This window comes from Gambusia affinis, linkage group LG09 (assembly GCF_019740435.1).
Source record: "Gambusia affinis linkage group LG09, SWU_Gaff_1.0, whole genome shotgun sequence".
Lineage (NCBI taxonomy): Eukaryota > Metazoa > Chordata > Actinopteri > Cyprinodontiformes > Poeciliidae > Gambusia > Gambusia affinis.
In genome coordinates this window covers 23737703-23753196 of record NC_057876.1, presented here as the reverse complement: position 1 = coordinate 23753196, position 15494 = coordinate 23737703, and the positions used below count along the sequence as shown (strand labels likewise).

General features: G+C 37.5%; 1 protein-coding gene and 1 long non-coding RNA gene across 3 annotated transcripts; one reads left to right on the top strand and one right to left on the bottom strand.

Annotated features, from left to right (window-relative positions):
* Nucleotides 1–904: 904 nt before the first annotated feature.
* On the bottom strand, nt 905–10996 carry slc25a43 (solute carrier family 25 member 43). Of its 2 annotated transcripts, XM_044127347.1 has the most exons (6): nt 10543–10996; nt 8452–8804; nt 6160–6401; nt 5519–5691; nt 2232–2366; nt 921–1867 (listed from the first exon to the last, which is right to left on the bottom strand). In XM_044127347.1, the coding sequence occupies exons 2-6, from the start codon at nt 8724–8726 to the stop codon at nt 1655–1657; spliced, it is 1038 nt and encodes a 345-aa protein (XP_043983282.1). In that variant the 5' UTR covers nt 8727–8804; nt 10543–10996; the 3' UTR covers nt 921–1654. The 2 variants fall into 2 exon arrangements, with proteins under 2 accessions (XP_043983281.1, XP_043983282.1); XM_044127346.1 differs by lacking the exon at nt 10543–10996 and having other exon boundaries at nt 905–1867; nt 8452–8958.
* LOC122837179 lies at nt 7040–15164 on the top strand. Its single transcript, XR_006371719.1, has 3 exons — nt 7040–7234; nt 9814–9840; nt 14825–15164. It is a non-coding gene; the product is annotated as an uncharacterized LOC122837179 (long non-coding RNA).
* Nucleotides 15165–15494: the final 330 nt, after the last annotated feature.

Genomic DNA, 15494 nt, shown 5'->3' with positions numbered 1-15494 from the left:
TTTCTTTTTACTTTCATCTTGTTGTTATTTGTTTTCTTTACTCTTAATTAAGTTAAAGGTCGCGTCATCTGCCTGTCTGAAGCAGCCAGGGCCTGAAAACTATGGTGGGTAAAGGTCACCCCATCTGTTGATGTCCTTTGGCTGTCACCGTGTTTCCCACACTCAGAAGGACATGAGTCAATCAGCTGACTGAGTCCACGTAAAACCTGTCACAGCTCTTAAGTCAGGCCATTTTATCAAATAATTTAACGTTTCCAATTCATATTTTCTTCTTTCCTCAGGTAGAGTAAGAGTAGCACTACTTCAACATATTTTAACTAAAGTAAAAGTAAAAAGTAGCCATCCATGAAATTACTCAGTTCTAAAAAAGAAGTTATTGGGTGAAAAAGCTACTCAAGTACTCAACACACCAATAATTTAATATTTAAGAAATGCATCATCAGATGGACCAAAATATGTGGAAATTTTGGTATGTTAAATACCAAAATGAAAATAATCAGTATAAACTGCATAATTGCTAAATAACAAATTAGGTAAAAGCGACATTTTTCCAAATCAATTTCTTTCAAAATGAAGATTATGAAACTAACAAAAACTTCAGTTGTGTGTGATAATTATGTTGGCCTGATTGTGAATGAATTAATTTTTTTTTACAACTCTAAATGAAACTTTAACGTAAAAAAAATATACATTTATTAAGCATTCCAGTCACTTAATAGGAGACTTAGAGCCCTTCTTGGAAAAATAATATTAAATGTGATTTTAATGCTACTGAAATCCAAACAACTTACTAGCAGGATTGCAAAATGAATATATGTTATGACGGCTTGCCATATACAGGATGTAGTGCTATGTTGCCCTAAAATACTACAAGGTGGAGGACAAACTACAAACAGAACATACTGGACTCTACCATAAATAGTTTAATGTACAAAGTCATTATTACCTAAATATATTTGGTGTAGATGTACACGGTTATCTTTATATAGCAGTTTCACATAAAGAAACATGTTTAGTAAAAAATATTTAAATAAAATGTGAATTTGGAAGGTCGACCGTTGCTAAAATAATGCAATAAAACATTGCTTTGTGTCATACATTGAAATTGTAGAAGAATTTTAAGAGTTTGCTTAAAAACAAAGCAACTGTTAAGACATTAAACTCATTTTTTGTTTTTAAAAACGTTAGCTTTTGGATGCAGTTCTATCTTTTCGGAGTACACATAAAAAAATAAACACTTAGATTTTGTTAAAAGTAAACATTTTTAATGTTTGATTCCTTCAGTAAGAATTTGTGTCAGCAGATAAACGCCTGCTTCTGTTGAAGGATGAAAACGTTGCATTTATTTGATTCTTTACAATCATAATGCTCAGATTCAATCATCACAGTTAAAGTCTACTTCCTCAGAACAGACTGTGGCACAGTGTGAAGTTAACGCAGCAAAAACTGCAACAGGAGTGAAAATAAATATTCAACACCAAAGGCACAGGTTTTTACATAAAGCAGTCATAAATTGCTCACAATTTATGCTCAATACTGTCAGATAAAAATGATGTAACTCTGAAACACTCCTAGTTTCAGTCTCTTGGAGGGTCTAGTGAATGTTTTTGATTTTTCCTCCATTTTTTTTTGTCAGCGGGACGCATTTCCAGCTTCACCAGCGGTTCCCAAAAGAGGACTCCCTTGACCCAAAGTTCCTGTTTTTCCAGTAGCGCCTGACCTCCTCCAGCTCGTGCGGCCCGAGGCTCTGGTCGACCCCCGGCGTGGGCTGGTAGCTCAGAGGTGAGACGATGTAGCCGTTACGGTAGAGACACACCTGCTTGCACATCTCGCAGCAGGCGAACAGAAGACCAAAATAAGGAACAATCTGTGAGGGAACGACAGAGTTTTGATCTGATTAGTGTTAAAACAACTGGAAATTTGACCTAAATTATCTCAAATGTGCGCTTTTAAGTCTTAATGATTGTTTCTCTAGAACTTAAAGCGGTCTTGTTTTAAATTAGATCATCATGTGTGAGACAATGTTCAGCTCTGAAGATATTTGCAGCTGAAATTGGAGACTGGAGCATGCTGTTCCACCTTGTTCTCCTGCAGTGGACACTCTGCGTCACTCCTGCCTTTGCATAGATCATGCGTTACAAATCTTTCCTTTGGCAAGTGGGAGCTATTTGTTACACAGAAATCAGTTTTCTAACCAAATGAATCTATGACACAGTCAAGCATGGAGGCACCTTTATCATGTTGGCCGTTAGTCCGTTCCACAGCGACAGAACGCCTTTGTTTCTAATAATCTGCATGAAGCAGTCCATCGGTCCACTGAAGTGGACATCAACACCACCAAAATGGGGAAGACGAGAACTCTGTGCCTGAGAAAATAATGAAAAAGAAATTAAAAAATTAGTGAATTGGCAAAAAAAAAGTTTCTATTCCAATAAGTTAAAACGTCAAGATTGTTTTTTAAATATCTGTCGTCATTTTCAAGTATGAAATGTAAACATGTTTTGAAGAATGTGTAGAAAACAGATTTATTTCTGCAGTTTGTATGTATCTTTACACCTCAAAATGGGATATTCCCCATTTTATAAGCAGGATATGTTGCAAAAATATTTTAGAGTGAGCATACAGGACATTTTCTAAAGTGTATTGGTTGAAAAAGTTTTGTTATTTTGTATTGTATGTATTGAAGCACCGTTTTCAATGGGAAATTATGGCAATACAATAAAACTATTGAAATATTTCTAAAGCACCAAAGGAGAAACAAACAAAAAACAAACTACCAACAACTAAAGAAATCTGGACATTTACGTTTAGGAGGAAGTTCCTCTGGAATATTTCCTCTGGAAAATGTTTCTCTGGAAAGATTGCTTGAATTGTGTTTGTTGTTAAAACATCTTCAAGTAAAACAAGCCGGTGTAAAAATGTTTGGGGCAAAGCTAAGAAAGGGAAGATATCATCAACCAGATATAAAGAGGAGTAAATGTTGCCACAAAACTTGAGTTGTTTTCTCTTTATTTAACCACAGACTGAACCTCACATGTATCCTTTAAAGTTTTAAACCTCTAGAACAAATTTGTAAGGAGAAAAAAGTTTAAAAACTCTCCAGACAAAGCTCCTGTATCGCCTTTTCTAGGCTGCAGCCGTCATTTCACCTCCAACATGTTTCCTCCCCTCTGACTCCGCTGGACTTCCAGATATTTAACTTCCTGAGCCGCCATTAGCGCCCTCAGTGTCTCTGAGTTCGCGTAGGTTCTGTTGTACATCCATCCGGCCGGCATGTGGGCGTTACGGCTGCTGAGGTCACATGTGGGCGTCTTAAAATTTGCAGTTGACACATGTACTCGTTAAGCTAAACGGTCCAGCTCTCATCTTAAATCATTACCCTGTCCATCTGGAAGCATCTTTTTAATCTTTTCTCTTCGGTGGGTTAACGTTTAACCGAACGCTTCTCATTAAATGGAAGCATTTCAATAAAAACTGTATAATAAAGCGGCGTAGGTTGTATTATCTGGAAATGCACAGCCCTCAGAGCTGCTGCTATCTGACAGTCTATCTTTAGAGAACTTATCTATAGTCTGACGGACCTGGGGCACATTCACATTCCCAGCTGCTGTTAAACCTTGTGGCAGCTAATAATAGGCAGACCAAACCCGGATGAAGTGCCCAGTCCTTTGCAGAACCATTGTTCCCTATGGAACAATGGACCATGAGGATTTTGTCCTTCGTAATAAACCCAGAAAGGTCTGGCATGCAAATTAAAGATTATTAAACACGCAGAACCAATTCCACATAATATACATTTACTAATACTTATGTAATAGACATGTTTGTAAGCATAGATTTATTTTCCTGTCCAGTTAAAGTCCTCATTCAGTTAGTTTATGGCCTCTCTAAGGCGTTACATTCAGTGAATAACTTGGACACGTCATTACTGCCCCCTTCTGGTGAAACTGTGGCAAGAAAGCCGCTTCTCAGGATCTTGTGCAACAAGTTGAAGAAGGATAAAATCTGATCTAATCTAACCATATTTATACTTTTCTGTCCAGCTGAACACTCTTTTATATTAAACCTAAAATGTTAGTTACATTTTACAAACCGGGTCACTATTTATCCGTTTTGTAGGGTGGCATTTATTACATCCAGTAAGTAAACAGATTTTAAAAAGTGTATTGCTTGATCGGTGTGTTGCTTACTTGCTTTAGAGCGGTCAGACATTTTTAGAGGATTTTAGACCAATATTATATAAAGAAATGGACAAATTTGTTGGTATCTCTCCACTATAGATGCAAAAAAAACAAAACAAAGAATGAAATAACGTGATAAACTAACAAAAGTTTAAATGAATCTCTTGTTGATTATTTCATATTTAACAAAAGTCGCACTTTTCTTTTGAATATTTTCTGATTTAGTTGAAAATTTCATGTAATTAAACAAACAAAAACAGCATGAAGAGAAACAAGGACATTCAGAAAACTTTGTGGCAACAACTTTTGCATCAAACGAAGGATCTGTTCCTCAGATGAGCGGTTTCCATCTGCCACAGATGTGTCGATTTGGTTTAAGATCTAATGTCATGGAAAAGTATTAAATTACATTATAGCACTAAATAATATTTAGCATTATTTAGTGCTGTTAGCAGCGTGTTTTCGATGTGAGCAGCAGTCTGGCGTTCATGAAGCTTCATGGTAGTTCCTGTAAACAGGCTCTTGTGATACTGAAATTGTACTGTGAATTTTCTCACCTGTGCATCAAATATTTTTTATTAAACTTCTAAACTAGTCATATTCTGTGTGGGAAACCGACATAGAGCCAACATTTAAAAATTGTTTTGCATATTTGTCTTATAAAAATAGAGAAATTCAGTTTGCAAATTCCTTGAGATTCTATTTAATAAATTAGAAAAACTAGTTTCTTTATTTAATGAAGCTTAATAAAAGTAATTAAAATCAGATATGGAAAAGTCACTGGGTAGATAAAAAAACAGAAGGAAAAATACTTTATTTTGTATTTAGCATTTCCCATTTTAAAACGACTTTGCTTGGAATAAATTTTCTCAAAAATAAAAATAGAAATTCTCCCTCTGAACCAATCACCTGCACCGGTGGGACAAATATTAATTGTTTTTAAATGACAAAAGTAATTTGTCTGCCTTTCTCCAATGATAAGTAATTCTTTTTTTTTTTTTTTGCAAAGCCTAATTTTCAAATTCTCTCAAAACATAATGTTTAATATTTTATTTACTCTGATATTGTTTAATTTCAAAGGTGGATCCACCTCGTCACAATCAGTTTCAAGAAAACTTAAAACAATATCGGAGTTTTATATTTTCCTTTTCATGTGTGAATTTATACAACTTTCTTCTCCTTTAACCCATTTTGACACATTTTTCTCAGGAATTATTATTCCTGTTCGCAGGGTTCAATTTGTGACATTTATATTATTTATTAACAAATTTATAAAAATAACACAAAATTGAGAAAAAACACACAAAATTAAATTAGTTAAGCTGCTCGTTACTCACCTGCATTTTCCGTTTAACGGTCTCAAAGGGGTATGAGAGCATTTGAGCCACTCCCGCTGCAATGCAGCCATTAATGAAGTTCTGCAGAGGAGTGAAGCGAAACGACGGCTCCTGCCACAGCTTGTCCAAATTCATGTAAACCGCATAGCATCCGACTGAAAAGGGAACCGCACCTGCAGGCGGAGAAGATGGAGGAAGTGGAAAATAATTTAGTATCAATGTCAGATGCATGGGCTGCACAGTGGTGCAGTTGGTAGAGCTGTTGCCTTGCAGCAAGAAGGTCCCGGGTTCGATTCCCGGCCGGGGGTCTTTCTGCATGGAGTTTGCATGTTCTCCCTGTGCATGGTGGGTTCTCTCCGGGTTCTCCGGCTTCCTCCCACAGTCCAAAAACATGACTGTCAGGTTAATTGGTTTCTCTAAATTCTCCCTAGGTGTGAGTGTGTGTGTGAATGGTTGTGTGTCCTGTATGTCTCTGTGTTGCCCTGCGACAGACTGGCGACCTGTCCAGGGTGTACCCCGGCTCTCGCCTGGAACGTAGCTGGAGAGGAACCAGCAACCCTCCCGACCCCATTAGGGACAAGAGTGAACAGAAAATGGATGGATGGATGTCAGATGCATGTGTTGAGCAAATGAGTGCGTACCCAGAACGGTGAGGGAGAATCCTCTGTAGAGAGCAGACAGGCCTTCATTCCTGTAGATCTTTGAGATGGTGTGAGTCGCGCCGATGTAGGTCCGCTGTCTGCAGTTCTGGACGATCAGTCGGGTCTCCGCCACCTCCAGAGGATACGTGAGCAGAGCGGCAGCGACGCCAGCCAGTCCGCCGGCTAATATGGCCCTCCACTGGGAGATAAAGCCCAGCTCATCCATGTGAAGGTGGACGATCCTGCACACAAACAGGCGACAGTAATGAACAGTGATGAATCGATCTTTGAAGTTATCTGGTAATTTAGTAATCGATTAACTGGAGTATGCAGACTCAAAAATTTTATGAAAAAGCAATATATTCAGACCAGTAGTTACACAAAATCTGTTAAAAATATATACATTTTGCATTTTTTAAATCATTTTAATTTGTTTTTTGTGATGTGTGTAATATATATCTCTTGTAAAAGAGACAATGAGTCTCAAGAAATTGTTCCTGAATAAATAAAAAATTATATAAAACACCTTTGTAAATATGTTTTACTCAAAACTCCTCAAGTGGCAGTTTTAGCTTCACATTAATTTTATCATATTTTAGTAATGTTTACGTCTTATTTAAAAAAATTATCTGTATCTTTTATTATATTTCTTATGCTGTATGAAAAAGGCTTAAGTGTTTTAGTTTTAGTTATAAAAATTGGAAAATGTGCCAATTCTACTCATCAATTAATTTTCAGAATAACCGATGGCATGATCGATTATTAAAATAAGTCAGTAACATTTTTAAAATCTCTTATTTATTTATCTGCGTAGATTGAACAAGTGTTGTGGCTCTTGTTTAATATATTAAGCACTTTCTACATTGGTGTAAAAACTAAAACTGTTGTTTAAATGTAAAAAATAAAATGTGTGGACGTTTATGCTCAGTATTTTACTTTTCAGGCCGATAACCCAAAACCTTCAGCAGGAAATATGATTTAAATAAAAAAACATGAGCTGAAAGAGGAAGGAGGTTTCTTTTCCTGGAACACAGAGTACTGAACAGTTGCTGCTGTCGCTTCTAGACAGGAAAAGGTGAGCACTGAATAACTTATGTTTATAAAACCAGGAATTCAAACGTGTTAAAAAGCATGACCAGCCGGATTTATTGCTCCTTGCTGGATTACTGCTCAGCTTAATGCTTTTTTTCCCTGCATCCATGCTGTCAGAGATCAGCAGTTTGTTTTGCCCTCTGGTAACCCAGCACATGTGATTTCAATCCGTTTGCCCTCAATTCAGTCTCACAGGCAGGAATTCCCCATTTAGCACGTTTTAGAACCCCCAAACAACTTAAACATGAAACCGTTTCTTTATTGCAGCTGAATAATTCTGTGATTAATATTTATTTTGTCAAATATATTTAAAATCACAGTAATATCATGTTCAATCATGTTCATGTTGCAGAAAATCACTAATTTCACAGTATTTAATTACATCATTTAAGTAAGGAAGAACATTTTCAACATGAAATGTAATAAAATTAATAAGAAAATTCTAAAATATTAAAATAATGTTTTTTGTTTTTTTTGGTATCTGTAGAATGACGATTTCTTATCAATTTCAAATATTTTAAGGTAGTGATATAGATTTTACTTCACTGTTGAACAGTTTCAACCATTATTTTTAACTTATGTTTCTTTTTTTTAAATCAACAGATAATTTACAAGTTGTTTAATAGTTATCTTATCAATCTACATATAGCTGATGAAAGTTTGAGTCCTAATGTAAACGTTTTGTTAAACTCACTGCATTAACTTTATTCAATCCGCAGAAGCTGAAGTTAATAGACAAAAATATAAAATTGTTTTGTTTTTTTTAACACCTCTAAAATGGTTTTATATACTGTATTTCTGCTTCTGGTGAATATATTTTCTATAAAGTACCGATTAAACCTATTATCATAACCTGCCAGACAAAACGTCGGGCAAACGAAACAGCTTCCTGTTTAAAAATGGACTGAGGAAATGGAGCCTTCTGATTGGCTGGAAACAAGAGGGTTCGTCTCGTACGGTCAACCAGGAAGTATTTCCGTATATGTAAAATAAACGACAAAACAATAACAAAACAACCTTTTTTCATTTTAAAACATAACACGTGTTAAAATGCTTCATTCATATTGATAATAGCGTCAATTTGCAAAATCAGTGTGTACTAAAAGTGAAGTAATAGATGAATAATAACACAAGCAGCTATAAAATAAGATAATTTGCGACAGTTAATCCTATTATTTTATATTTCCCTGCTAAACTTACTTCTTGTATGTGGTGAGGTGAACTGCTGTATATGGAAACAGCCGGAGACAGGAGACCATATTCCCTTTCCAAAATCCTCGAAGTCCCTCATTCTGGTAGATGACGATAAAAGTTTGCAGGAATCCGCCTTTGCCGTGAAAAGTTCCCACCTGACGTTTAATCTTCACCACCTCCAGAGGAGACGTGACGGTTTTGCTGAAGAAACCAGCGAAACCAGAGCAGAGGAAGCTCTGAGAACTGGTCAGCCGGGTGTCGTTTTTCACCGAGACCACCATTTCTCTGGTCCGTTAGCCTGAACTCGGAACTCGACCCTCCGGCTGGGTTTCGCTGTTCTTCGAGGGACAACCAGCGACCTGCGTGGATGGGACACACACATCTAATTTTAAACACCGGGAAGGTGTGTGTGTGTCCTGCGCTGGCCTGTGGTGTTATGTGACAAAAATATTCACGTCACTTTGATTTGATCATGTGGGAGAACTCAGTTAAACGCTAGAGGGCGCACCTTGACCTACTTTTAAACAACAAATAAATGGACAGTTTTAAGGATGAACGCAGGCAAATAAATATGGCGGTTCAAAGGTGCAAATGTTCAAAACTGAATGCAAAAAAAATGTTTAGGCTATTTAATAATAACATACACAAACTACAGTTCTGGATGAAAACGCATTTATAAAGGAAAAAGGAAAGAAAAAGAATATATACATTTAGTGATATAAACACATTTATAAGGAAAATAAAAAATAAAATATATACATTTTTAATGAAAACACATGTATAGGGAAAAGGAAACACAAAATACATATATTTCTGCTTTTATTTTTAATTATGTCAGCTCTGGTCCTCCATACATCAAAAGGTTTTATATTTTACCATCCACAGGATACATGTTAGTAGTATTTATTTATTATTAAACTGTTCTGTGTTGCTGTCAGCCTTATCTATAGAAGTTAAAAGGTGGGGCTTAAACTGCTCTAATCAATGTAAATGATCTGAAACGAACGTTTTGCCCCGGTCAACCGATCAAATGTTGGGGTTTGAAGAATCACAGTGATAGCTTGAAATAGTCCACTTCAACCGTGGAACCTGGAAATAGTTTAAATAAACATTGAATCTATTGTTTGACATTTTATTATAGGGAATTTATACAATATTTAAACATTTATGTATGCTTAATACACATAAAAATGATTATAAATACATTTAATTATGAAATTATTATTATTACTAGACCCCTAGTAGGATAAGTGGGTATAGACAATAAGTGGAATAATTTACAACTTTATTTTATTCTTCAGTTCTATCAATAAATCTTAAACAATTTCTTTACTAATTTTAACTCCACATTTTCATTTTCATTTTCAGGTTATTATACCCTCTGGATTGAGAGAGGTAACTTATTTTATAACCTTTATCTTTATTACACCAGCTACCGTATCTGGATAACACATCCATAAACCTTGAACTTTGTCACATTTTCCACAAACTTCTATATTTTTATGAGAGTTTATGTGACACCACTGAAAATACCACATAATTGTGAAGTAGAAGCAAATTTTTCATAATATTTTACAAATTCAAAATCTAAAAAGTGTGGTGTGCATTTATATGCAGCCTCTCTGAGTCAACATTTGGTTAATCTGTGTTTTGCTGCAGCATCTAACTGAAATATTTTCAACATAACCCACGGAAATGTTCAGTTCCTTCCACTAATTTAGTTAAGTGTGGACTTTGACTAGGCCTTTATAACATCTAGATATATTTTGATCAAAAGTTCAAGGTGATTTTTATGGGAGTATCAATAAAAATGGGCGCCTGCAGAAGTGCACGGCACACTTCAGGTTATTTTCTGTAGAAAACAATATTTCATTCTATTTCCACTTAACAACTACGTGTTGCGTGTTTTGGTCTGTCATTTAAAACATCAATAAAACACAGAAGTTTGTGGTTGTAGTGTGGCGAAAGGAGAGTTTCAATTTTAAATACTCTCATTTCCTCTTTCTTTCAAGATCTGCAGTCACGCTGCCATCATAAGTCTGCACCAGACAGATTTGTCATCATTTAGATTGTTTTCTTTACTGTACCGTAAATCACCTCTGGTTTGCTGTGAAGTGTATTCGCCACCAGGGACAGGATTTCGCCGTCTTGTTTCATCCCCGTGTTTGTTTTTCTCTTCGTCTCGGCCTGCCAGGGGCTCAACCCGACCTTCTCTCCCCCCTCTGACGGTCTCACCAGATCTACACGAGGAGCCCACCTACTGTCACTGCCAGGGCCACTTGGCTCCTTCTCAAAGCCCTTTGTCAGGAACAACAGAGTTGAGGAGAGGAAATGACGGGCTGATCACAAGACGCCGCTTGTCCCACTTCCCCTCACTCCGGCTTCTAGGGCTTCCGTGCAAAAATACAAAACCTACCAACTATTTCTGGTCTAGTTTCTAGGGGAAAACTTTAAATAAGACAAAACTAACTTACAATGTGACTTGTAGTCCAGTTACATGTTTCTTGTCACGTTGTATTTTTTGACTGATGCGACTTAAACTCTGGAAAGTACAGGATGATTCTCTCCTGCTCCCTAAAAAACTGACCCCACACTCTTAAAATAAAAGAAAACATGCATTTCCAATGTAAACTTGAAAAAGCAGAATGAATCTCGGTTTAAAAAAAAATATAGCCAAGAACACACCCATATCCACAATATTACATTTGGTCTAGTTTCTAGTGTAAATATATGATCACACTTAATAAGACAAAACGAACTTACAAGGAACTTTTCAACAAAATGTTGGAGCTTTTTATTAGGTAAATAATAACGTAATTTCAATAAAGTACTAGCTCCACTGACAAAGTTTCATTTCTGCTTTTAACCTGAAATGCCTGCGTTCTTTCATTTTAGAAGTGTAGGTTTAGCTGGCAGCTGAGATCATCCTGACTATCGGCTCAGAGTACAAGTTGTGTCAATCAAAAAATGCATCATGAAGAGGAAAAAATTTACAATTTGAAGAACCAAACAAATTATGAATGAAGTGCAATTTATATTCCGGTAAATACCATCAGAAAGCTGTTTGACCTCACTGTCATGTATTGATACTCTGATGTTTTAAAGGGATCTATTATGCAAAATTCACGTTTTGTATTTCCATTTGGGTCTCAGATGGTTCTTAAAACAGGTCAAAAAACACCCAGACAGTTTTCGGCAGTAAGGTAATGTTTTTATGTCTGGAAAATGAGCCGTTTCAAAAACCTCCAGAATGTAACGTCACAATTTAGCAGCCACTGCCCCTCTCCTAGCAACGCCAGTGAAGCTCCAGCAGGTTTGATCAGCTGTTTTTACCTCTATATCTGCTGTACAATGGCTACTGGACAAGATAAGAGTTTTGGTGTCGACTTACCACCCAGAAACCACTTCCTCCATTTTTGTTGGTTGTGCAGAAGGCTCCACTTCTGCTTTTCAAAGATGTACAATTTCATAATTGTACATTTGTTTGCAGCCATTTTCACATGCGAGTGTAAAGGTTTATTTTTTTGCCCGTGGCCAGCAGCAGCTTATTTGGATTTAGATTGAGAAGACTCCCTAAAACAAAATAAGCAGAACTGACCTGACTAAAATCTCATTATCTAAAAATCATTTTGTGCAAAAGAAATGTAATAGACATGTTTCGTTTTGACCACAGACCGATCCTAATCAGTTCAAGGAAGCATAATAGGTCATCTTTAAAGATAAGTGATGAATCTTCTCAATCAATGCTTCAGCAATCAAACAGGACACCTCAGACAATCTGTTGCCAGCCTGTCTCCTCTGCTGTCCTTCCACTTCCCCTCATGTAGCCTCTGCCCACCACAGTCGCTGCACTGCCTCCTTCCTGTATTTTAAAGCCCCCGCCTCCCACTCCTCCGTGAGGAGAACCAGTGCGGGAGCTGCCTGCATGCCTTTGTGTCTCTGCAGCAGGCACCTTGCAGCAGTCGTAGGCTGGCTGTGGTTTTGTCATTCTCTGGATGTCATGCGCAAGTCGGCCCTTGATCTCCCACTTTGAAGTGCAGGAACCCGAGAGAACGCGGTCAGCAGAGGGCGCCCAACACTAGGGAACCGGCGGCGGTGGGTCACAGTGGAGGTCTGGTGCCAACCTCACAGACTGCTGCAATAAAATTCTCGCCTTTTTTTATCTAAGACTGTCACATCACAGACTTGTGTTGGCAGGGGAGGGGAAAGGGAAGAAAGGGCGGGGGATGGGGAGTCTGCTTGTGTGTGCTGGTCTTTTTTGTTTTAATGGAGGAGGGGGAGTGTTGGTGAGAAAAGAAAAAAATCAGGGATGAGTACAATTCACTGTCGTGCCACGTTCACACCTCTAAATGTGAGGCTCTGGCCAAACTGGTCCTGGCTCACTTAACAGGACTGAGAGACTTGTTATGCGAAGAGGCCTAATTCAGATTTTGCGATTTACCCGATGATGCAAACTGTGAAAGGCCGTCAGGATTTGTTAGGAATAATAAATGGGATTTAGCGCCTCATTACTGGGAAGCATCTTTATCACGACAGACCTGTAAATACTTTACGAATGTTTTCTGGGGGCACTGTTAAAGTATTTTTTTGCATTTTGTCGCTATGCAAACACAAACTTCAACTTATTTAAATAGGATTTTATGTGACAGAGCAACACAAAGTAGTTCATAAATGTGAAGGAGAAGGGAAATGACACATGGTTTGAATTTATTTTAGCAAATAAAAATCTGCATTTGGATGCAACCTCCTTTAAAAAAACTGTAGTAAGAAAGAATGCATTGTGTAATTTAATCTGCAATTGGTCTGTGAAGGTGAAGAAAGCATCACAAAGACCAAGTCAGGGAGAGTTGTGAACAAATTTAGAGCAAAAATATCTTCAGAAAGAAAAAATAAACCCCTATGAGTTGATTTGAAGTTTTGAGTTGAGACTGAAAACACAACCAGCCTGAACATACAGCCAGAATTAGATCAAAGCATATTCATGGGTTGTGATGGCCTAGTTAAAGTCCAGGGCTTAAATTCAATAAAAAAAGTTGTTGAACTCTCCTGCTAAAACACGAACGGTGTTACCATTAACCACAAAATTGAGCAAATTAGATTTACAAAAATTATTCCGCTCAATGGAAACACGCCGATTTTGAAAAAACTCAAGTTTTTTGATAAAAGATTTTGCGCTAGGATGAGGTGGTTTCTCAGCCGTATTGAAATTCGTGTAAAACTGCAATGAAAACACTTTTCGGATCAAGTCCATTTGTAAATATCAGCAGCTCGATCATTTGTAAAACTGGCCTCACTGGAGAACGCGCTCCAGTTCATGAAAAGTTTAGTTTGTCATTCAAAAGTGTTGAATCCATAACTCTTATGTATGATTGACTATAATTTTCCCAAAACTCTGCATGTGTTCGTAACAAAGTCCAAAGTTTGTGGCTCCAACGCCTGAATGAGACGTCGACGTCTCCTCTGATGGATGATGACGATGCGGCTGAAACGTGAATACATCTCATATGTTTACATTTACGTGACGTTTTACATGAACAAACTTACTGAAGTGTGATTTTAGTTGGATTTCTTATTAAACAGAAACACAGCAGTTATGAAATTGTGTTTTTTAGACTTTGGCAGAACGAAGCTCACCTAAACTCAAGACGAATGTCAAAAGAATCACAGCTGGAGTTCTGGTTCTGGAAATGTGGTTTTGCACAGCATCAAATCAGGGAGGCCTGAATACAAAAACGTGCCACACTTTTCAGACTTTAATTAGCAAATATGCCTAAAAACCACTTATCCTCTCTTTTCTACCTGGTGTGTATACACAGCTTATCGCTGTTCAGTTTATCGCTGCAAAAACACAAAATATTACCAAGTATTTCTGGTCTAATTTCTTGTTAAATGTTTTAATACACTTAAAAGAAAACCTAAGTTTCAAGTAACTCTTCAGCAAGACATAGAAGTTTATTTTAGGTAAACAATGACTTAATATTGATTAAAAAATAGTGCTAGTTCCACTGGCAGATTATTGTGTTTTAACATTTTTCTCTTGTTAAAAGTGAAATAATCAGCCAGTGGAGCGTTTTTGCAGTGTGGCCTGTTGGTTACACGCATTTAAAGAATATTTGCTGGAATTTTGAGCATTCCTAAATTGAAAACATCATGCTCTGGATTATTTTTAAAGAGTTTCTAGCGAGGGAGAAGTCAGGCATGTCAGAAACTAGGATAAATATACTTGGTAAGAAGAGGTGTGAACACATTTCAAAAGCACTTAAAATACTTCAAAATAAGATAAAAACTAAAAATCTTCTGCATTCAGAAACAATTGTGTTTTGTTTTTCTTGTTGAAATGAAATGGAAGCAAATAACCTTTTCATTTCTATTATTTCAGCAATTAAGCATTACCTCTTCAGTCAGTACAGATGAGCAGCAGGTCAATTGTGTTCGAGGAGGCAGAGGAAAACTTCTGGCAGCTGCGCCCCTCTTATCTTCCCCTGTACAGTCAATAAATCAATACCAAATCTAAGGAACAGGAAGCCAGATGGCCTCCCTGCAACCTCTCCAGGCCAGGCCGCTCTCAGGGCCTCCTCGGCTACTGTAGCGCCGCTGCATGCACCGCTCCTTTGAAGGCATACACATTCAACAAGCGGCTCAATGAATGACTAAAGGGAACAAATAAGCTGTTACGACTCCGCTCAAATCAGTGTTTGTGTTTCCATCCACATCAAAGGCCGGGCCCCGTTTGATATGCGGCCCCCACACCTTGATCCGAGCTGCGTACAGGTAGAGAGGAGGAGCAGCCCGCGGAGGGCGGAGAGGGTCATGCGGCCGCCCCTCTCTCTGCCCTGGCTGGAGGGGATCTGACCCAGACGGAGGGTCTGGTCGCGGTCCCGTTCCCCAGGGAGCTGTTCGTCTTACAACCATGTTACTAATAGGCTGCGCTGCAAAAACACAGAATCTTACCAAGTATTTTTGGTCTTTCCACAGCACAAATGTCTTAGTACACTTGAAATAAGACAAAACTAACTAAGAAGTAACTTTTCAGCTACATATAGGAGCTT

Bases quoted from the DNA above. Each gene is read 5' to 3' on its own strand.
- slc25a43 (XM_044127347.1), bottom strand. From the start codon at position 8,726: ATGGTGGTCTCGGTGAAAAACGACACCCGGCTGACCAGTTCTCAGAGC. The intron at 6,402-8,451 runs GTAAGTTTAGCA...GTTTGTGTGCAG, and splicing joins CACCTCACCACATACAAGAA to GATCGTCCACCTTCACATGG. The intron at 5,692-6,159 runs GTACGCACTCAT...CTCCGCCTGCAG, and splicing joins ATTCTCCCTCACCGTTCTGG to GTGCGGTTCCCTTTTCAGTC.